Source organism: Chiloscyllium plagiosum, unplaced genomic scaffold (assembly GCF_037043375.1).
Source record: "Chiloscyllium plagiosum isolate Xiang-an unplaced genomic scaffold, Cpla_swu_hap1 HiC_scaffold_11, whole genome shotgun sequence".
NCBI classification, from domain to species: domain Eukaryota; kingdom Metazoa; phylum Chordata; class Chondrichthyes; order Orectolobiformes; family Hemiscylliidae; genus Chiloscyllium; species Chiloscyllium plagiosum.
The window spans coordinates 55,653,941-55,678,517 of NW_028270149.1; the positions used below are offsets into that span (position 1 = coordinate 55,653,941).

Here is a 24,577-nt window from a genome sequence, read left to right on the forward strand (position 1 = left end):
CCAATGTTAATTTTCATGATTGTTGATTCAATGAAGCAAAAAAGCTGAAACTGCTGCATTAAATTAATGAAAGAGTTATTATAAAGAGGCAGAATGGTAATCCAGCCCAGGATTTTAATAATAACAAACTCTGAATAAAGGAATTAGTTTTACTTTTATGACTTACCTTTTCACCCAGGGTTGTTGTGTACAGCAGAACTCCACTACCTGGAAGCAAGGGAAGCTTGGACCCCAGGGGCAAATTCAAAAGTTGTTTTGACCCTGCCCCCATGATTGCTTTACTGCTCATACACTGTAGATAAAAAAAAATCAGTTGATTTATTATTGGATGAGGTGAATTTGTAGTTTGACATTTTATATGTGGAATTCATAGTTTCACAATTTATATGAAGCAAAGAGATAACTTAAGATAACTTCTTTAAGATTTACTATAGTTCATAAACAACATAATCATGAATTTATCAGATGATAATTCTAAAGATATACTAATATGATAGTGTTGCCTTTTTTTTTGTTAAGTGATGGATAGGTTTACATAACATTGAGATATTTGAATGTGCTTCACACAAAAAATGGATTTTCTGCCCATGGATTCTGAATTCACTTCAAAAACTCAATTCTTAGCAAATGACTGTTGAGCAAATAAAATTGCATTCTCCAACTCACAATAATTTGTCTGATAAGTCAATGAGTGTTTTGACTGAGTAAAGAGTGTGGTCCAGGACACTGTAGTTAGATTTTGTTTTTCAAAAGTAATGTGGGATCTAAATTGCATATCTGATCCACTGGAATCCACAGCCTGAACTTAACATTTTATCCAAAGGATGATATTTCCAGAAACTCAGCACTTCTTTAAACTGAATTTATGGAATCAGTATGATAATGGAAACATAAGCCTATTTTTTACAATGTATTTATTCAATGTCAGAAATAAATTCATGGTATCTGTCTACCACTATCAATTTAGTAACTTTTATTTTTTTCTCCAATACTGTTACAACTACAATATTTATAAGATTGTTACATTCTGGAAATGTCTTTTCAACTTAGGATAAAACAGAAGAATGAAGGGAGTCTTGAGACCTGTTCTCAATTCTATCTGATAGATAGAATTCTAGCTTTTATAGCTAGGTTGTTAAAAGTTGAAGGGTTTCTAAGTTGTTTCACTATGATGAGGTGCAAGATGTTCATAACTATCAACAACAGCAAAGAATTGCTGTTGAGTCTGAATAGATTGGTCGTCCTCAAGTTTCATAGGGTGGAATAGGAATTTCGGGTTTTATAATGGGTTATACTTTAAACTGTCTATTTAATATGAATGTAAGTTAGCTCACTGGAAGGTTCATTTTCAGATGTTTCGTTACCATGACTAGATAACATCATCAGTGAGAGCCCCCAGTGAAGCGCTGGTGGTATGTCCCACCTCTCTATTTCTAACTCTTGGTTTCTTAAGGTGGGGGCTGTCATTTCTGGTTATTTTCTTCAAGGGAAGATAGAGGGTCTAAATTGATGCATTTAGTGATGGAGTTCCTGTTAGAATGCCAGGCCTTGAGGAATTCTCATGCATATCTTTGTTTCACTTGTCCTAGGATGTGTGTGTTGTCCCGGTCAAAGTGGTGTCCTTCTTTGACTATATGTATGGAAATTAATGATAGTGGGTCATGTCTTTTGGTGCTCATTGTTCATGTATCCTGGTGGCACGTTTCCTGCTTGTTTGTCTGATATACTGTATTTTACAGTTCTTGCATGGTATTTTATAAATGACATTAGTTTTGCTGGTAGTATTTACGGGATTTTTTAAGTTCATTAATTGCTGTTTAAGTATGTTGGTAGGTTTGTGGGCTACCCTGATGCCAAGGGGTCTGAGTAGTCTGGAAGTCATTTCTGATATGTCTTTGATATAAGGTAATGTGGCTATAGTTTTTGGTTGTGTTGTGCCTGTTTGTTTGGGTTTGTTTCTGAGGAATCAGTGGATTGTGTTTATTGGATACCTGTTTTATTGAAAACGTGGTATTGGTATTTTTCATCTGCTGTTTGTAGTTCTTTGGTGCGGCAGTGTGATATAGTTCGTTGAAACAATGTCTTGATGCAGCTCTGGTTGTGGGTGTTGGGATGATTGATTCTGAAGTTAAGTATGTGGTCCGTTTTTGTTGTTCTTCTGTAGATGCTGGTTTGACATTCTCCATTAACTGTACGTTCAACTGTCACGTCTAGGAATAGGAGTCTGTTGTTGTTCCACAAAACGGAACAAATTAGAAGAAACCTACAACACCATCAACAATATCCTGACAGGCATAAAATTTATAAAAGTGGAGGAGAATGACAACAGACTCCCATTCCTAGACGTTACAGTTGAACACACAGTTAATGGAGAACTTCAAATCAGCATCTATAGAAAAACAACAAACACGGACCAAATACTTAATTTCAGAATCAATCATCCCAACACCCACAAACAGAGCTGGATCAAGATGTTATTTCAATGAGCTATATCACACTTCCCCACCCAAGAACTACAAATAGCTGAAGAAAAATACCTATATAACGTTTTCATAAAAAAGAGTACTCAGTAAACACAATCCACCAATTCCTCAGAAACAAACCTAAACAAGCAGGCACAACACAACCAAAAACTACAGCCAAATTACCTTATATCAAAGACATATCAGAAATGAATTCCAGACTACTCTGACCCCTCGGCATCAGGGTAGGCCACAAACCTACCAACACACTTTAACAGCGATTAATGAACCTAAAGGATCCCTTAGATACATTTACGACATATCATGCAAGAACTGTAAAAAACGTTATATCAGACAAATGAGCAGGAAACTTGATAACCAGATAGATGAACACTAACTAGTCACCAAAAGACATGACCCACTATCAATAGTTTCCATAAATACAGACAAAGTAGGACACCACTTTAACTGGGACAACACGCACATCCTAGGATAAGCGAAATAAAGACATGCATGAGAATTCCCAGAAGCCTGGCATTCTAACTGGAACTCCATCAATAAAGACATCAATTTAGACCCCATCCATCTTCCCTTGAAAAAAATGAACTGGAAATGACATCACCCACGTTAAGAAACCAAGACCTAAAAATAGAGTGGCAAGACATACCAACAGCACTTCACCGGATGCTCTCACTGATGATTTATCTAGTCATGGTGACGAAACGCCTGAAAACAAACCTTCCAGCTCAGCGAGCTAACTTACATCCATATCATCAACCTGAGCTACAAATCTTCCCAAAAATCGCAGTCTATTTAATTTCAATATAGAATGAAGTTGGGGGTCTAGCAGATAACATTCCTACTGGGATATAAGACCTATGTTCTTCATTTTGCCATGGAGGTGAGAGAAGAGTTCATAGCACATCATTGTAGTATTGGTTTGCAGGAATCTGAGAAAGATAGAAAGAGTGATGAGATAGAGGTAGTTAGTTCTGTTCCTGAAGCAGAGGAAATGATGTCTTTCTTATTCACCATGTACAGTAGAACATAATTGAGAGTTTATACTTGGATTGAGGGGACTTTGGCTCGCTTTGGCTAGAGGGAGGAATCTCTAGGGTAACCCTCATTATAGAAGTCAGGTTGGAGATTAGAAGTTGACCAACTGGGCATGGAGAAAGGAAACTGACAAGTAGAAGCAGATAAAAATATTAGACTATTTCCAGAAGAAGAATGTAGCCACTTAAGAGACAGAGTAAAAGTATAAACATGGAGTGAGGTTTGTGTGGGGAGAGTTACATGGGCTATTTGGTTGTTTAAAAGTTAAATGGAAGAAACTTTACTGTAGTGTAAAGAATGTTTCCTACTGAATAGTATTTAGGCAAGTTGCTTTTTGTTTGTTACATAAAAGGCTTAGATCTAAAAATCATGTTCTGATCCTGCCACAAGAAAGTTAAGTATGATGTTAAAAAACAATTGGTTTCTATGAGACCAAGTTCATTCTCTCGTTTCCACACTGTAAGTAATCTAATCTAATCTAATCTAATCTAATCTTCAAACAGGCAAGAGCCAATCCTGAATTAAACCAAAATACTGCAGGTGCTGGAAATCTGAAATACAAACATAAAACGCTGGAGAACTCAGCAGGTTCAGCAGCATCTGTGAAAATAGAAACACAATGTTCTGAATAGTTATACCGGAATTGAAATGTTAATTCCATTTTTCTGCTGCCACAGATGCTATCAGATCTGCTGTGTTTCTCCAGCATTCTCTGCTTTTAAGATAATCCTGAATCTAGATTAACTTTTACAGCTGAACAATATAAACTGAGTGAGAACAACATAATATACTGCAGTCATCTGTTTCAATCTATTGCTAATTAGTTAGTGATGTTTTTAAACAGTATAAGATACGTATTTAGAGCACTCCAACCACATAATAAGAGAATTTGTGTGCAATAGATCACAGAATACACTAAAGGAAGTAGATTCAAGTTTTTAAGAGGCTGATAACTGGAAAGAGGGAATATTTCTGGTGTTGCTGCAGGTAATAAGAACAAACAATTCTTTCCACGCTCTTACCACACTCAAAAGAGTAAAAGAAAGATAATCAACAAAATGGATTGAAATGGGCTTCTAGGGTCGACTAAGGTAAAAGAGAACATGATGAAGGCTCTGGGAGGGTTACCTGGTGACCAGGTAAAGCTATTGTTGAAAGTGTCAACCAAATGTTAAGGTCCCTGCCATCACTTGCTATTCCCTCGATGTGAAATGCAATGGGAAAATATGCCAAGGTGGGCAGAGTCAACATTAATTTGATGGGCATATGCACAGTTCCATGAATACTGAATGGTTTGACATTGAAGGGGCAATTACATGAAGCACCTGTCTGCAAATTTCAGCAACAGTTCTTTTGCAAGCATTTATTTGCACATACAAGAAGCATGCAGAGTGAACATGCTGGTCCATGAAATGATGGTCAAAGGCAGATTGCGCCATGCTATTGATGCTAGCCAAACAGACAATGTCATCTTAGCAATGCAAAGTTATCAACAATACCTTAAAAAAGAGACAAAACTGGCAAAAGTGCCCATCACTTTTGAAGTTCCACAAGGTGCCAAAGGATAGGGGAACATCACTGCATCACATGCCTCAAAACTATGATGATGGTCTCTAATGAATTCAGTGGCACGCATTATGGTTGATGTGAGTCTGGGATGGAAAGGGTGTCCGAGCACTTTACGGTGTGTTGGTCACTCAACCAGGACGGCACATTCATCATGCTGGCAATTGTGGTGCAGACAATAGGGCTGCTAAAGATGTGCTTTTTCAGCTTGGATAAATCGGAGGGGGGAGAGGGGGGGTCCTCTAATATAGTCCAGACAGAGAATGCCACACACGCCTGGCTTGAAGTGCATCCCAATTTGAGCAGGCAGCAAAGCAGAGTGATAACTTTTGAGGAGCTGGGGAAATGGGAGCAATTTTCTGAAAAAAAGTGGAAGCACATTGAAACTGGAACTCATTTTGTGGATGACAGAGCTTAGTTTCATTGGACCCGATAAGGCAAATGGGACCTGATTGATACCCAACTCCAGTAGATGCTAGCTGGGTGCAGAAGACCATCATAGACTGTCAGGATCACGATTTCAGCATTTGGTTTGCATGGTGGAGGTGAGTGAATTGCAACATCTATTCTTTTCCTTTCTGAACCCTGTTGCTGTCTGTCAACAAAAGCTCATGCTTGGATTTTTTTTATTGCTTGTCTGTATGTGATGGTTCCCTATTGGATAATTACTAGATGTAGGTGTCCAGTGGGCATTATGGAAAGAATAGCAGTGACAAAAAAAGAAAGCACTTCAAAGGGATGTAGAGGACAGGCACACAGCCTGGTGGTTAAAGTGAGAGAATGGGGTTATACATGCAAACGATTACCAGCCATATGCCATCAGAAACTTGGCTTTTTGGTTGCTGTGCCATTACACTGCCAGTCAGAGGTGATACCAGATTTCCAACTATTATCTGGATGCACAGTAGCCTTTCAAAGATGGCAGAGGTGTCAGTGATGCATCTTTCAACAGCTGCCCCAGGATGGTAAGTTATTCTGGGAATGTCACATGGTAAGATGGAAATAGATTTGGACAGAACAGGGTAGGCAGTTGATGAAGCATGTTTGGTAAGACACAATGAAATCTTGGTGGGAATCCCTCCAAAAAACTCAATCCAGTTCACACGTAGCCAAAATTGTAAGTTTCAGCCTGTTATTTCAAAGAATGGTGAAGACACAAACAGTCAGACTAACTCTTCAGACCCTGCTTCTCCCACAAAGGTACTTTACAGCATTAACCCTTTCAGATCCTTCTACCATTATACAACATGAGTTTCCATTATAAATGTGCAGTTATGAACTTGTCATGGAAAACATTAACTCAGAAGTGTGACAAAATCTTAACAATGGAGGTATCATTTCTGGAGACAGGAATTATATGTAAACTTAGATAGGTGTAAATTTGTACATGTCCTACAATAGCAGCTGACATGATTTTCTGCACATTACAAAACACCATATTGTCATGGAAAAGTAAGAAAAATAAACAATCAGAAATGTAGAGGTGAGAGATGAAAGGAGAAAGTGAGGACTGCAGATGCTGGAGATCGGAGTCGAGAGTATGGTGCTCGAAAAGCACAGCAGGTCAGGCAGCATCTGAGGAGTAGGAGAATCGACGTTTCGGGCAAAAGCCTTTCATCAGGAATGAAGCTTATGAGCCAAGGAGGTGGAGAGATAAATGGGAGGGGGTTGGGGCTGCGGGGGGGGGGGGGGGGGAGGAAGGTAGCTGAGAGTGCAATAGGCAGATGAAGATGGGGGTAATGGTGATAGGTCAGAGAGGAAGATGGAGTGGATAGGTGGGAAAGAAGACGGACAGATAAGACAGGTCATGAAGGCAGTGCCAAGTTGGAAGGATGACAGTCCTGGTCTGGATATTTGACAGTTATGAAGGGAGAAAAAATTATATTTTATTAAAACTGTAGACGGAGAGAAATATGGCAGCAAAGTAAAGCAAAAGTGGGAATTCTATTGTATTGTAAATGGTTGCCTCAATGTGCCTTATGCAGTCATAGGTGAATGCCATTATAATTATGCAACTTTGCTTATTCTTGTAAGAAAAGATGGCATTTGATAACTTAGACTGAGTGTACACAGTTGGTAATAGCCTCTCAATCCAAAGCATTTGCCTTTTCTATTAAATCAATTAGATTAGTATCTAAAATAATTTGATATAATTGGCAAGGAGTAGTATTGGCAACTATGCTATTTATATAAACAATAATCTTAATTCCACATGGGTAGTGGTCTAGATTTAATGTCCTCTTTTCCTTTATCTGTTTATTAGATGTTTACTTCAACTATGGGAATTGGTGTAGTTCAGTTGGCTGGATCGTTGGTTTACAGAGGAGTGTGATGCTAACAATTCCATCACTGGTTTGAGGTTACCATGAAGGAATCTCCTTCTCAACCTCTTCCCTCGCCCGAGAACTAGTAGCCCTCAGGTTAAATCACTACCAGTTGCGTCTCTCTAATAAGAAAACAGCCCTGTAGTCTGGTAAGACTATGGCGACACAACTTTAATTGTTGATTGCTGTGTTATTCACTTATTGTAGAAATATGCTCCAAAGCTCGACAGTCCTCTGTGTAGTAAAAAACACCTTTTACTTCCATCTGACTTAAATTTCTTGCTTTCTTTCAAGATTCATATCAACTTAAAACAATCTGTTTCTATTTACTCCAATCCATTTCTTCAGAATTTTGAATAACTTTGTTATGTCACTACAAAAACCCACCCTGGACTGTATTAACCAAATACCTTGTTCTGTAAATATAGGTAAAGCATTGCTTCATAAACCAACCTTAACACAGCTCTTAACGGGGTTCCCTTTCCCTCATGGACCTCTTACATCTCTGACAGAGATGAAGGAGGCAGCTTGATGGCTCAGTGGTTAGCACTGCTGCATCACAGTGCCAGGAACCTGGGTTTGATTTCAGCTCTGGCTGACTGTCTGTGTGGAAGTTGCACATTCTCCCCGTGTCTGCGTGGGTCTCCTCTGGTTGCTCAGGTTTCCTCCCATAATCCAAAGATGTGTCGGTTAGGTGAATTGGCCTTGCCAAGTTGCCCATAGTGTTCAGGAATGTGTAGGTTAGGTGCATTAGTCAGAGGTAAATGGAGGATAATAGGGTAGAGGAATGGGTTAGAGTGGGTTACTGTTTGGAGCGGTTGGTGGGCCAAAGGGCCTGTTTCCACACTGTAGGAATTCTATGAAATGGGCCAGTTGTGCTGATGAAAGGGCCAAGTAATTAACATACTATGAGTTAGATTTCTCTAAAATGTGGAGAATGACATTATAAGTTCCTCCTCACAAGCAAGTTCACCTTCTACCCACTTTTATGGATACAACATTCTTTTTGAGTTTTCTGTCTAAATAACAGTGCCACAGTGGGTAGGGCACTTAGAATTCATGTGCCAACTCCAGCTAGAACAGAGATCAAATCTTGTGCTATTCACATTGATCTGATTCATACCCACCATCCCACTAGCTGAGCTGAAAAATGTGTTGCTGGAAAAGCGCAGCAGTATCCAATGAGCAGGAGAATCGACGTTCTGGGCATAAGCGCATCTTCAGGAATGAGGCCCACTAGCTGAGCCAACCAACCAAGGAGTCCCAGATGCCTTGTCAACAGAATATGCATGTTGTTGCCTGGAGCTTTTGATAGTGATAGCAGGGGCTCCAATTTCTTTCCATGGGACACACCTCACATGGCTGACCAGGAATCTATCATTTTTAAAATTACCTCCTATTGCCATTGGAGAGATTTAGAATGATTAATTTAAACTTATCTGGCCACTTTATGAACACATCTTCCTTAGCTATCAAGTCTAAGAGTGGGACTTGAATTCAAAGCATCTATTTCAGAGACAGGAATGCTCCCAATTAAATCATAAGACCTACTTCGCTACCATTACATTTTGATATACTGTGCTCCTGCAGCAGTGTGCAATGTTCCACTTTTTTATGACCTCACCCATTTGAGTTACTTACATAAATGCCTTATAGATATGAATCCCCCATCATTCTACTACCTTATCCAGTTTTGTCCAAATTTTCGTGTAATTATTACTATTTGACACAAATGCACCATTTCATGGAATTTCATTTGTCAGTGAATTGTTCCATCTCTGTAGCCTCTTGTGGACTCTTTCAGTCCTCAGAATTACCAACAAAGCCTGGTGTGTAATGTAATTGCTTGACGCCAAAAGGGCACGCCCCGTTGAATATTGCCACCAGAGGGACACATCTCATCCATGTGAACAACAGCCTCAGCTTAAAGCCTGATAATGCGGCATTGCTAGCTCTAATCAGCACAAACCACTGGTTGCTTCCTGGCCAGAACCATTCAGTCTGCTGTCGCATTGCAGTGGGAAAGACCTACTTGGTCCTTCACATGAAGGATGACTTAGTCTAGTTAATTTAGTTCCATTCCCCTGCCATCGAACATGTGTGATAGAAGCCAACCCAAAGAGACGCTGTTTAACTCCCCTCCCCGAAGTTAAGCAATTAGTTTGTCGTCTGATCACTGATGAGCGTCCACCTGCAGTCTTCCCTCAGCAAAGCGACAACTAATCTTTATTGTAATATTATCTACTACTCACATCTCTTTCCTCGGCCGTGCGAAGGGCCGCATTCTTGGAATAGGAGGACAGGTAGGCTTTCATCTTGGCGGTGTGAATGCACTACACTAAGGGTTTGAATGGAAGGGTGAAGCGAGGCTCTTGACACTTCCTATTTTCACTCTGAAAATGTTTGGGAGGGATTTGTCGCCACGTGCATTGGTTGCAAAGGCACTGTTTACCCTTTGTTAAGGCTGGTTGGGTTAACTGGGGAGTTCTCAGACCTGCTCACCAGCACTGGCCATATCCTATAATTAATAATTAACAAACAGCTATGTTTACACCGTCACCATAGAAACTATAGCAAAGCGAATAGCAGAAATATCGCGAGACTTTGGCACTCGAGGTAAACACACTCCATAGCAACCGTGACAAAAAAGGAAGACTTCGGTTTCTTTTCGCTTGACCCCTCATGTGTCAAAGCACTTCACAGCTAATTTGTGATGTATAATCGCTGCTAACCATATAAGAAACGTGCCAGCCAAGCCAATTTGTGAGCAGCAAATTCCCACAAACAGCAATGTAATGAGCAGACAATTAACCCATTGATGTTGACTGCAGGATAAATATTGGCAAAGCCACCAGAGGCAACTCCCCAACTCTTCCTCCAAATAGTACCATGATATCTTTCCCAACAAGCAGATTAAATATTCGATCTGCAGAGCAGCACCTCTGGATCAGAGGTGAATCAAGATTCACACATCATTGCCAATACAATTGGTCATCTCACATTAATATGAAGTCCTTTTTTTACATTCAACCCTACACCCCCATTTAAAATAAAAGGGAGTGGAAATACCAAGGCAGAAACTACTGAACATATCAAAAAGTCAAATCAGACTCTGAAAGAAATCAACAATCACCCTTCACAAGAACACTCATAGAATAAGAGAATCCCTACATTGTGTAAGCAGGCCATTCAACCCATCAAGTCTACGTTGGCCCTCCGAAAAGCATCCCACCCAGATCACTCCCCTTTCCTAGCCCTGTAACCCTGCATTTTGCGTGGCTAATCTACCTAGCCTCCACACCCATGAACATTAAGGACAATTTAGGACGGCCAATCCAACTAACCTGTACATGTTTGGATTGTGGGAGGAAACCGGAGCACCTGGAGGAAACTCACACAGACACTGGGGGAATGTTGCTGAAAATGTGTTGCTGGAAAAGCGCAGCAGGCCAGGCAGCACCCAAGGAGCAGGAGAATTGACGTTTCGGGCATGAGCCCTTCTTCAGCTCTTCTTCGGGCTCATGCCCAAAACGTCAATTCTCCTGCTCCTTGGATGCTGCCTGACCTGCTGCGCTTTTCCAACAACACATTTTCAGCTCTGATCTCCAGCATCTGCAGTCCTCACTTTCTCCACTGGGGGAATATTGCAAACTCCACATAGACAGTCATCTGAGGGTGGAATCAAACACAGGTCCCTGGCACTGTGAGGCAGCAGGGCTACTGACTGAGCCACTGTGATCAAATATTGTTCAATTTCTTCATTTTCTGAATATATTTGTAATTATTTGTTTTCACTGACAAAAGAAATATAGTTGAAAATGTATAAACCATCTAGTAAATAATAAGTGCTAAATTTAGATTGGAATGAAGCCAAATATACACTTCAATATACAATAAGCTTATAGAACATAGAACTTTACAGCGCAGTACAGGCCCTTCGGCCTTCGATGTTGTGTAGACCTGTCATACCAATCTGAAGCCCATCTAACCTACACTATTCCATGCATGTCCATTTGCAGGCAAAACATTCCATACCTTTACTACTCTCTGAGTAAAGAAACTACCTCTGACATCTATTCTATATCTATCACCCCTCAATTTAAAGCTAAGCCCCCTCGTCACCATACTTGGAAAAAGGCTCTCCCTGTCCACCCTATCTAACCCTCTGATTATCTTGTATGTCTCTATTAAGTCACTCTCAACCTTCTTCTCTCTGATGAAAACAGCCTCAAGTCCCTCAGCCTTTCCTCGTAAGATCTTCCCTCCATACCAGGCAACATCCTAGTAAATCTAAATAGCATAAATTAAGACAGAACAACAGTAATCTATGCGCTCTAGTGTGCATTTAGCATTAAGAGGGACAAATAGGCCAGAAAGTAGAACATTCTTATTAATTTGGATCAAGTGTGGTTCATAAAGGTAAAGTCACCATAAAACTACAGGGCCATAGGACTGCTGTATTACTGGAGAGAGAAATGACTGGTAGTGGTATAACCTGAGGGTCTCCATACTTAAGCTAAGGGAAGAAGTTCAGTAGGAGGGTCCTTCATGGTAGTCTTGGCCGGTGTGGAACTGGACTCATGCTGTTGCCATCATTCTGCATCACAATCTGTCCATCCAGCCAACTACTCATTATCAAAATTGAATGCATTCTCCAGTTTGATTTTGGAAAGGAGGTCATTCAGTATCACTGAAACAATTATATGAGGATATCAACAAGTTTCATCCCATCTTCAGACCTACCACAGACTACTTTTCAGAATCAATCTCCTTGGACACACACATCTCCATCAATGATAGACACCACAGTACTTCACTCTCCCGCAAGCCCACAGATAACCTCATGATGCTTCACTCCTCTAGCCCTGCACACACAGGATCTACTCAGATGAGGAGGAATATGACAGACACCTACAGACACTGAAAGATGCTCCCTTAAGAACAGGATGCGATGCTCAACTCAACAATCACCAGTTCCAATGTAACACTGTTAAAAACTGCAAGGACCTCCTTAGAACAAAGACAAGTGACATGACCGATACAGCACCCTTTATAATCCAGTACTTCCCCAGAGTGGAGAAACTATACCATGTTTTTCACAGCCTTCAACATGTCATTAGTGATAACTAACATCTTGCCAAGGTCATCCCTATGTCTCCACTTCTTGCCTTCAAACAAGCGCCAAACGTTCACAGCAAACTATTCAGTCTTCAAGAGAACAGTGACCATAACACCACTCAACCCTGCCATAGCAACCTCTGCAAGACATTCCAGATCATCGACACGATACTATCATCACATGTCGGAACACCACCCACCACGTACACAGTAGGTATTCATGTGACTCGGCCAATGTTATCCATTCTATATGCTGCAGGAAAGGATGCCCTGAGGCCTGGTTTATCAGCGAGACCATGCAGAAGCTACAACCACGGATTAATAGACACCAACAACAATCGCCAGGCAGAAATGTTTCCTCCTGAGGTTATTCAGCCGCCGATCTTTGGATAAGTGTCCTTCATGGTGGTCTTTGAGATGCACAACAATGCAGAATCGCTAAGCAGAAACCGATAGCCAAGTTCCACAACCATAAAGACAGCGTCAAACGTGATGTTGGATTCATGTCGCACTACATGTAACCCCACCATACTGTTCGATATCTGTAAACTCTTCCTTACTGTTCTGTTTTGACACCATCACCTTGATAACTTATTATGATTTTTCTACCTTTATTAGTTTGTGCAATTTTGGATTATTTGTTACTTTGGTTAGATCCTTGTCATGCTACTCTTATATTTATCATGTTATGTTCCAGCTAGTTTGTCTCTAGCACCATCTTGTTTTTGATTTTTGTAATTACATGTCTGCCTCAATTAATTGGATCATAAGTCATCCCATCACTTGCTGTTGACACTTTACTTACGTCTGCAGCTTGTCGACACTCCACTCACACCACTTGAACTATCTTTTGACAGTCTTAATTACCTGGAATTTTCCGGCAATGATCTCTCTACCTATAAATTCTGTGCCTGTGCACTTCCCTCCATTTCACCTGATGAATGCTCACAATGCTCTGAAAACTTGTGATTTCAAATAAATCTGTTGGACTATAACCTGGTGTCATGCGACTTCTGACTTTGTCCACTGTAGGTAACTTACTACAGGTGAAGTGCAGTACTGCAGTGACGGTACTGAGAATTCATGTGTAATTGCACCAAATGTCATTGGTCATTGGATAGATATCACTGTGACTTTAAGGTGCATTTGTGGGCCATTTCCCATGCAATTAATGTAATGTAAACCCAAGTTGCAAAAGGACATGGATCTGATTCCCTCTCCATCTGAATGCCAAATAAAATTCCAAATTCTATTTTATCCCATGAATTTTTTTTGTGGGTGAGGTGGGGCTGGGCAGAGAAGAGTTCTGTGCTCACACAGCACTTACAGTTTGCTGCGATTAGTTAGCTCAGTAGCCTGGATGGCTGGTTTCTAATGCAGAGTGACTGTTCCTGCACTGGCTGAGGTTTGCCATAAGAGATTCTCCTTCTCATCATATCCCCTTACCTGGGAAGTGAGTTAGATCACCATTAATGTCTCTCTCTCCCATGAGGGAGCAGCCCTATGGTCTGGTGAGATTATAGCAATTCATTTTTACACTCCTCTATTATCTCTTTGTGAGATGACTGATGGAACACTTGTTGAAATAAGTGGTCCTACACTCCTAAGTCAAATGTCAAAATGAGACATTTATAGCCCTTTTGTCAGCTTTCAACAATGCCAGAGGAGAGACAGAAGTTTTAATCCTCAGTGCCATTTCCTCTCAATGAACAAGGCACAGTGTTAGCACAGGCTCAGGATAGCTCAGAACACTGGCTCAAATGACCTTCTTCTCCAAGGTTCTGTGTTTCTATCTTGATAAGTCTCCAGGTCAGGATCAAATGCATTGAAGGATGCTGCCAGTTATAAACCGGATGTCAGGGCAATGATCCACATCGGCATGTCGATCGCTGTGTGTGGAACATCAGAATGACTGGGCACATCTGCAGCCCACATCTCAGAGAAACGTTGGCTTCAAGAAGTCAGTATCAAGCTGTTGGAGTGGGTGACCACATGGCAGGTTAATGCAGAGAAATGTGCAGAGAAATTTTGGTAGAAAGAATGAAGAAAAAAATTATAAAATAAATGAGACATTCTGTATGGGGAGATGTTGCAGGAGCAGAAGTACCTCAAGGTGTATGTGCACAAAGCATTGAAGATGCAGACATAGAGAATCTGGGCTTTATAAACAGAGGCATAGAGTGAAAGCAAGGAAGTTTTGGGGAATCTTTCAAGGCACTAGTTTCAATCTCAACTGAGTATTTTCTCCAATTTCTTTTCTCCATACTTTAAGAAGAATGTGAAGACATTGGAGGATACAGCAAAGATTTAAGGATGATTATGTCAGTTATGAAGATAGATTAGAGTGCAGCTGAAATTGTTCTCATTAATGAGAAATTGCAGAAATTTGATAGAGATTCTTTAAATACTGAGGTGCGTGGACAATGTAGATTGGAAGAGACTGTTCAGTTTGGTAGAAGGATCAAAAACCAGAGGAAGCATTTGAAAATAAACAGCAAGATGGCATGAGAAAACTTCTTTTATGATGTAAGATGGTTAGGATTTGAAACACAGTGGTAGAGACCAATTCAATTGAACAATGATAAAAAGAATTAACATTTGCAGCTGTCATGGACAAGAGGGCATGGTGAATTGAATTATCTTTACTGTTCTCTTCTGTCTGATAACAGAAGTGTGTTTTTTAATTTGCTTTTCATATTTCCTTTTCCAGTCTTATAAAAAGAAAAAGGCTGTTTTGTGTTTCCCCTTATGCTATTTGTGAAGTCCAATTTAAAATGGCTCATCAAATTCTTTAAGTTTAAAACAAAGTCTGTACCACAAGAGCTCAGACATAGTGTGTGTGGTGAAGATGCAGTAGTTATAGGCTGGAAAATTTGTAGGTTGGTTCACTTCACAGGCAAAACATCAGTTTCTTTCCAGAAGTTAGATTTCAAAGAGATATTGAGATCTGCAGTAGCAGTTTAGCAAAGTCTGGAGACTGACAATCAAAAGTCAAGTCTTATAATTCATGGGTAGACCAAACTAATCAGCAGTTCTTTTCATGTGACTATAAATTGGTTTTGAGCCACTCAGCTAATTGGGTGGATTTGATTTTCACTTTCAGAAACTATTGTGTTTCGTAGCAAATAACTGTGGCAAAGTGTGCACGATAATGGGATTTGAGGGTCTCCATTGTTCAAAAGCTGAGGCAGACCTCTTCATAGGGTGCGTGGAACATCCCTTGTTCTAATCCTATTCTGGTCCCCACCCACAACTCTTTCTCTGATATATCAATATCATCGGTGCTGCTTCCCTCTCTCGTTTTGAATTGGAAAAATTAATCGATTTCGCTTCCAAATTCCATTCCGCCCTCATTTTCACCTGGTCTATCTCTGATTCCTCCCTTCCCTTCCTCGACATCTGTTTCCATTTCTGGGGATAGACTAACCATTAATATCCACTACAAACCCACCGATCTCCACAACTACCTAGACTATACACCCGCGCACACTGCTTTCTGTAAAGACTCCATTCCATTCTCCTAGTTCCTCCATCTCCATCACATATGTTCTGATGAGGCTAACTTCAACAAGGGAGCCTTCAAAATGTCCACCTTCTTCCTCATTTGAGGATTCTCCAGCACCGTTGTCGACAGGGCCCTCCAATGGGTCCGACCCACCTCCTGCATTTCTGCCCTCACCCTCTCTCTTCCCTCCCGCAACAGTGATAGGGTTCCTCTTGTCCTTGCCTACCATCCCACCAGCATCCACATCCAAAAAATCATCAGCCGCCATTTCTGCCATCTCCAGCAAAATGCCACCACCAGACACATATTCCCCTCCCCTCCCTTGTCTATCTTCTGCATGGACTGTTCCCTCCAGGACACCCTGCTCTACTTTTCTTTCACTCCCAAAACCTCCCCTGACCACAGCCCAAAAGCACCTTGCCCGCCAACTGCTGAAGGTGTAATACCTGCTCATTTACCTCCTCCCTCTACAGTATCCAAGGGCCCAAACATTCCTTCAAGGTGAAGCAGCACTTCCGACGTGGTCGACGGTGCCCTCCACCGCATCACTTCCCGCTCCTCCGCCCTTGAGCCCCGCCCCTCCAACCGCCACCAGGACAGAACCCCACTGGTCCTCACCTACCACCCCACCAATCTCCATGTACAGCGCATCATCCGCCGTCACTTCCGCCACCTCCAAACAGACCCCAGCACCAAGGATATATTTCCCTCCCCTCCCCTATCAGCTTTCCGTAGAGACCACTCCCTCCGCGACTCCCTTGTCAGATCCACACCCCCCACCGACCCAACCTCCACTCCCGGCACCTTCCCTTGCAACCGCAGGAGGTGCAACACTTGCGCCCACACCTCCCCCCTCAGTTCTCTCCAAGGCCCCAAAGGAAACTTCCATATCCGCCACAGATTCACCTGCACCTCCATCCACATCATCTACTGCATCCGCTGCAGCCGGTGTGGCCTCCTCTATATTGGGGAGACAGGCGCCTACTTGCGGAGCGATTCAGAGAGCACCTCTGGGCCACCCGGACGAACCAACCCAACCACCCTGTAGCACAGCATTTCAACTCCCCCTCCCACTCCACCGAGGATATGCAGGTCATTGGACTCATCCACCGCCAAACCACAACAACGCGACGGTCGGAGGAGGAGTGTCTTATCTTCCGACTGGGAACCCTCCAACCACAGGGGATGAACTTGGACTTCACCAGTTTCTTCATCCCCCCTCCCCCCACCTTGTCTCAGCCGAATCCCTCCAGCCCGGCACCGCCTTCCTGACCTGCAGTCTTCTTCTTGACCTCTCCGCCTCCATCCTACTCCGACCTATCACCCTCACCTTGACCTCTTTCCACCTATCATATTTCCAACGCCCCTCCTCCAAGTCCCTCCTCCCTACCTTTTATCTTCTCCTGCTGAACACTCTCTGCTCATTCCTGAAGAAGGGCCTGTGCCCGAAACGTCGAATCTCCTGTTCCCTGGATGCTGCCTGACCTGCTGTGCTGTTCCAGCAATAAAGTTTCAACTTCCCTCAATCTAGTCTATTGCACTCACTGCTCACAATGTGGTCTCCTCTACATTGGGGAAACAAAGCATAAACTGGTTTTCCTCTTCGCAGAACATCCATGTTCTGCCCGCAAAACAGACCCTGAACTTCTAATTGCCTGCTACTTTACCCCTCCCCCCCCCCGCTGCCTGGCCAACATCCCTGTCTCAGGCTTGCTGCAGTGTTCCAGCCAAGCTCAACCCAAGCTGGAAGAACAACAACTTATTTTTCCACTGGGGACCCTGCAGCTCTTCAGACTCAATATCAAATTCAATACTTTTAGGACCTGAAATCTCCCATATCCTAGCTCCCCACCCCACACACTAGGCCTTGTTATCACAAAGTCTGCGGTTACACATTACTTATTGTTAGCCACTAACAGTCCCCGTTAACAGCTATTCACCCTCTGAGCCAGATTGTTATCCACTCCTTTGTCTATCCAACTGTTTTTATCTCTCTCTGGGCTCTATCCCACCTATATTTACATCTTAACCCCTCTCACCACCCTATCTTCTGCAATATAAACAAACATTTTCCTAGCTACCATCAGTTCTGAGGAAGGGTTACTGGATCCAATACGTTAACTCTGATTTCTCTTCACAGATGCTGCCAGATGTGCTGAGCTTTTTCAGCAACTTCTACTTTTGTTTCCAAGGTAGACCTCTCATCTACTAACCCTTTGTGTTGGCACAGCTGCGATGTTTATTATAAATGCAGATTTAGAGCGAGTGTGAGGCAGCAGAGAGAATATGGCGTCACTTACCCTTGCCAAATGGAAAAGGTTGTTAACCTTCCTGCGCTGTTGGGCATTTCTCTGATCCATAGACACTGCACTGACGCAGGCAGCAACGTCAGACCAGGCTGACAGGATATGGTGCTGTGGTCTCTTCTGATGGTCCTGAAGAAGTAGGACAGCCTTTCTTTCCGTTAGTCCATTGTCGAGGTCCATGCTCATGAAGCAGGAGTGCTTTCTTTCTCAGCCTTTCACTTTAGAAATGTGCAGCAACAAATTGTGAATATCCATTCCTGCTTGCTGTATTTGAACTGGTTCACAGCTAATATCAAAATGTAGCATCAGTGGCACAAATCTTGGAAGGTCCTGGCAGCGATGAGTAATACTGCTGCTGGTGAGTGCAAGAGTGGCCCCTTAGAGGCATGGTGCATACATAATGAGATGAGCAGCAGTGAATTGTAACAGATTAGTCGCTAGAGCTCATGGAGAAAAGCCTTCCATGAAACCTCCCACATAGCTGATTTTTCAGTAAAATTCAGCTCTACATCTTTTATATGAGACTGTTAAAAATATTAATTTTGTAAATCAAAATTTAAACAACCAATAAGTTTAAACTCACTTGTTTTAAATATGGTTCTATTTGAAATGTATGATTATAATGTATATAAATTAAGAGCTCGAAGTAGCAGTTACAAGGACTGTGGTTTCAACTTTGCCATGATATGATCAGCCTGCATTGCTTTCTGAACATTTTTTCAGTCTACCTCATTTGTACCTTTAATTTCAGTGTACTTTGAGATAATACACTGATTCATTTTGAAATTGTTTTCATGTTTCAAGCATTGTTAGTCTATGGTGTTTACATTTCTCTTGCAAGCAAACTATTTTGACAAAAAGTATTTTTACTAAACTTACACTGTCTGAAGCATCTCAAGCTCCATTTGAGCTTCAAAGCATACTTTGAATACATCTTCTACAAACTAATATACATTGATCTGATTATCTATTTCTCAGTGAGAGTGAGTACTGCTGAAGATTAGAGTCGAAAGTGTGGTGCTGGAAAAGCACAGCAGAGCAGGCAGCATCCGAGGAGCAGGAGAATCGATGTTTCGGGCAAAAGCCCTTTATTAGGCACCCGAAATGTTGTTTCTCCTGCTCCTTGGATGTGTCTGACCTGCTGTGCTTTTCCAGTAACACACTCTGATGATCTTTTTCTGGTTGTTCAGACAATTAATTTCATTGATTCACTTTTAAGTTCACCTGGATACCTTTGAATTGTCATCATTAAATGAGCAAGTGCTAGAGTGTAAAATTTATGCCCTGTTGCCTTGGTAAATGTGTTTAATTTTTAACTTTAATCTTCAATAGCCATGGACCGTGTAATCTCAATGAATATGTTTACAGGTCTGTAGATGGTGGCCACAATCCTGAGTGAAGCTATTCCAGATAATACTTATCAGTCAGGGATATGTACTGTCTGTGTAGTTGACCAATATTCAAGCAGAAATTAATATGATAACCTGAAAAATACAAACGTGGGCTGCTGATTGGTTGGCCGTGAGGTTTTAATCTTTGATTTGCTGATGACATTATCTTACTTGTTAACTCAGTGCAGGAATTAAAGGAAGATCTTGAGCAAGTCAATGGGAAATACAGTTTCCTGATCAATGTTGACAAGACAAAGGTGATGGGGATGGATGTGCATTCTTATAATGAGGATGGATGAAGGACAGGACAATATGTATTAGTCAGCACTGCAATTTATATTAATGGGAAATATCATTTACTGTAGTTAAAATTGAAATAAAAGGACAAAGTGTGTTTAAAGAATATCGGTTTTCATTAACTAAAGACCTTACATAATACAGGAAATTGCCCACCAAGGAATTGCATAATGGTAACATTATTGTAAATCTATATCTATTAAATGGAATTTAAAAATATCTATCTACTGATAGCTCTGTGAAAAATAAAATTCTCAATTATTAAACAAGTGTCATGAAAAAAAATGAAAATTAATTCCTGTACTACAATTCTCAGATTACTTTCAATGTTATATGGCACGTGGAGCATTCTGCGTTATTGTAAACATCCCAGCCAAATTAAAGTAGATCAAGTTGGTCCTTCTGTGCTACAAAGTTCGGTAGTTCTTTGATGCAATATTTGCTGCTTCCCCCAATCCTCCCAGTAATTAAAAAACATCAGTTGGTAAGATTTATCAATATATGACACTTTCAAAATTATTTACTCAGAATATTTGTCTTATATATCTACAGATTTGAGTACACTCTTTCAAAATTCCTTCATTAACTTTACTCAAGTAAATGTCAATCTGTTTATTTCGGGCAAGTTAATATTGCATTTATGTAAGTATCGCAGATTGGGCCAGCGTTTGTTGCCCAAGCTTAATTACCGAAGAGAACTGTGGTCTTTATTCATTCATGGCATGTGGGTTTGCGAGCTGGATCAGCACTTAGTGCTCATTTCTTTGAGGAGGGTGTGAGTTGCCGTCTTAAAACATTGCAGTCTGTTGAGTGTAGGTAGACCCATAATGCTATTAGGGTAGAGATTCCAGGCTTTTAATTCAGTGGCAATGAAGGAACGGCAATCTATTTCCAAGTCAGGATGATGACTGACTCAGAGGAGAACTTGGAGGTGGTAGTGTTCTCTCATCTCTTGTCCTTCTAGATAGAAGTGGTGGTGGTTTGGGAGGTGCTGCCAAAGGAGCTTCAGTGAAATTTTGCAATTTAACTTCGAGATGGTATACACTGCTTCTACTATACATTAGTGGAGGGAATGGATATTTGTGGATGTGGTGTCAAGCAGGTCTTTGTGCTGGATGGTTTTCAGTTTCTTGAGTTGGAGCTGCACTCATCAGGAGATAACGAGAGTCCAGAGATAGTATATTCCTGTTAGGATGAAAAGCAAGGCTGGTCGGTGTAGGGAATGCTGGATGACTAAAGAAATTGAGGTTATGGTTAAAGAAAAGAAGGAAACATATGTCAGGTATAGACAGGAGGGATCGAGTATAGAGGCAGTAGGAGTACACTTAAGAGGGAAATCAAGAGGGTAAAAAGAGGACATGAGATAGCTTTGGCAAATAGGGTTGAAGAGAGTCCACAGGGTTTTTACAAATACATTAAGGGCAAAAGGGTAACTAGGGAGTGAATAAGGCCCCTGAAAGATTAGCAAGGCAGTCTTTGTGTGGAGCCGCAGGAGATTGGGGAGATACTAAACAAGTATTTTGCATCAGTGTTTATTGTGGAGAAGGATGTGGAAGATATAGAATGAGGGGAAATAGATGGTGACATCTCGAAAAATGTCCATACTACAGAGGAGGAAATACTGGATGCCTGAAACACATAAAGGTGGATAAATCCCCAGGACCTGATCAGGTGTACCCTAGATCTTTGTGGGAAGCTAGGAAAGTGATTGCTGGGCCCCTTGCTGGAATATTTGTATCATCGATAGTCACAGGTGAGGTACCAGAAGACTGGAGGTTGGCTAATGTGTTGCCACTATTTAAGAAAGATGGTAAGGAAAAGCCAAGGAACTATAGACCGGTGAGCCTGACATCAGTGGTGGGCATGTTGTTGGAGGGAATCCTGAGGGTCAAGATTTACATGCATTTGGAAAGGCAAGGACTGAATAGGGATAATCAACCTGTCTTTGTGCGTGGGAAGTCATGTCACACAAAATTGATAGAATGTTTTGATGAAATAACAAAGAGGATTGATGAAATAACAAAGAGGATTGATGAGGGCAGAACAGTGACATGATCTATTTGGACTTCGGTAAGGCTTTGGTAAAGTTTCTTCATGGTAAATAGTAGTAAGGTTAGATCTCATGGAATACAGGGAGAACTAACTATTTGGACACAGAACTCACTTGAAGATAGAAGACAGAGGGTGGTGGTAGAGGGTTGCCTTTCAGACTGAAGGCCTATGACCAGTGGAGTGCCACAAGGATCAGTGCTGGGTCCACTGCTTTTCATCATTTACATAAATGATTTGGATGTGAGCATAGGAGGTAGAGTAAGTATGCAGATGACAAAATTGGAGATGTAGAGGACAGCAAAAAAAGGTTATCTCAGAGTAACACAGAATCTTGATCAGATGGGCCAATGGGCTGAAGATTTGCAGGTGGAGTTTAATTTAGATAAATGTAAGGTGCTGCACTTTGGAAAGGCAAATCAGAGCAGGACTTACACACTTAATGGGAGGGTAACTGGGGACAGTTGCTGAACAAAGAGACCTTGGAGTGCAGGTGCATAGCTCCTTGAAAGTGGAGTCGCAGGTAGATAGGATAGTGAAGAAGGCATTTGTTTTATTGGTCATAGTATTGAATACAAGAGTTGGAAGGTCATGTTGCGACTGTACAGGACATTGGTTCAGCCACTTTTGGAATATTGTGTGCAATTCTGGTCTCCTCCAACGGAAGGATGTTGTGAAACTTGAAAGAGTTCCGAAATATTGCCAGGGTTGGAGGATTTGAGCTACAGGGAGAGGCTGAATAGGCTGAGGCTACTTTCCCTGGAGCGTCAGAGGATGAGGACTGACCTTATAGAGGTTTATAAAATCATGAGGGGCATGGATATGATAAATAGACAAGGTCTTTTCCCTGGAATGGGGAGTCCAAAACTAGAGGGCATTGGCTTAGGGTGAGAGGGAAAAAATTTAAAAGGGGCCTAAGGGGCAACTTTTTCATGCAGCAGGTAGTGCGTGTATGGAATGAGCTGCCAGAGGAAGTGGTGGAGGCTGGTACAACTACAACTTTTAAAAGGTGAGAGTTGGTGCTGGAAAAGCACAGCAGGTCAGGCAGCATCCGAGGAGCAGGAGAATCGGCGTTGTGGGGATGCTTATGTCAATTCTCCTGCTCCTCTTATGACCTGCTGTGCTTTTCCAGCACCATACTCTTGTCTCTGACCTACAGTATCTGCAGTCCTCACTTTCTACCAACTTTTAAAAGGCATCTGGATGGGTATATGAATAGGAAGGGTTTAGAGGAATACAGGCCAAATGCTGGCAACTAGGACTGGTGTAGGTTAGGATATCTAGTTGGCATGGACCAGTTGGTCCGAAGAGTCTGTTTCCGTGCTGCACCTCGCTATGACTCAATGACTCTATGTATTATATGTATTATTATTGGATGCCAGTCTGGTAAAATTAAAATAAGATAATGCCACCATAGTCTGAGGGCCATATGGCTACTCTGTCTTCAGAGAGACATGACTAGTGGTGTTTTAGCCCAAAGGTCATCATGCCTCAGGTGATGGGTGAAGTTGAGAAGGTGTGACCATCGTGACAACCTCAGGCAAACTAGTCTGGTAGCCATCTTGGACAGCAGTAAGTTCTGGAGCAGAAGTCTTCAGTATTATTGCCAGAATGTTTCCGAGCCCATTGCATTTATAGTACACAATATCTTCAACTGTTTGTTGATATCATGGGAAGTTAATCGAATTAGCTGAAGACTGGAATCTGTGATGCTGGGACCTGCAGATAAGGTCAAAATGGATCATCCACTCAGCACTTCCGGCTGAAGATTGTTGCAAATGCTTCAGCTCTATCTTTTCCACTGACTTGCTGGGTTTGCCATCTTTGACAATGGGGATATTTGTGGAGCCCCCTACTGCAGCAAATTATTTTCTTGTCCACCACCATTCAGAGTCAAATGTGGCAGGATTGCAGAGCTCGGGTCTGATCTGTTTGTTGTGGAATCACTTAGCGCATCTTTCACATGCTGCTTGTGCCATTTGGTGTGCAAGTAATCTGTCTTGTAGCTTCACCAGGTTGACACATATTTGTCAGGTTTTCTTGATGCTGCTCTTGGCATGCTGCCCTGCATTCTTCTTTGAACCAGTATTGATTCCTTAGCTTGATGGTGATGATGGAGTGAGAGATGTGCCAGGCCATGACATTGCAGATGGCCTTTGAGTATAATTTTACTGCTGTTGATGGCCTACAGCAGCTCAATGTTCAGTTGCTGGATGTGTTCAAAGTCTGTTCCATTTGACATAGTCGTAATTCCACACAACATGGGTCACTGGCAAGGTCAGCATTTGTTAACCATCCCTAATTGCTGAAGATTTAAGATCAGGATGGTGTGTGGCTTAAAGGGAAAATTTTGCAGGTAGTAGTGTTCCCAAGTGTCTGCTTCCTTCATTCTTTTATGAAGTGGTGTGGAAGGAGCCTTGATGAATTGTTGCACTGTGTATGGCCACAGTGGTCATTGTTTGCCAGTGGTCAAATGAGTGAATGTTTTGCATGGTGGATGGAG

At 41.7% G+C, this 24,577-nt stretch overlaps 1 protein-coding gene across 1 annotated transcript in view; it reads right to left on the reverse strand.

The window, feature by feature from the left end:
- The window catches only part of LOC122557492 (fibrous sheath-interacting protein 2-like), a 35,069-nt gene extending 25,224 nt beyond the window's left edge, over positions 1-9,845 (reverse strand). Inside the window, exons 1-2 of the mRNA XM_043705240.2 lie at positions 9,661-9,845; positions 167-292 (exon numbers count right to left, since the gene is read on the reverse strand). Of these exons, the coding sequence (XP_043561175.2) occupies positions 167-292; positions 9,661-9,723 (189 nt within the window). The 5' untranslated portion in view covers positions 9,724-9,845. The remainder of the gene's footprint in view (positions 1-166; positions 293-9,660) is intronic.
- Positions 9,846-24,577: the final 14,732 nt, after the last annotated feature.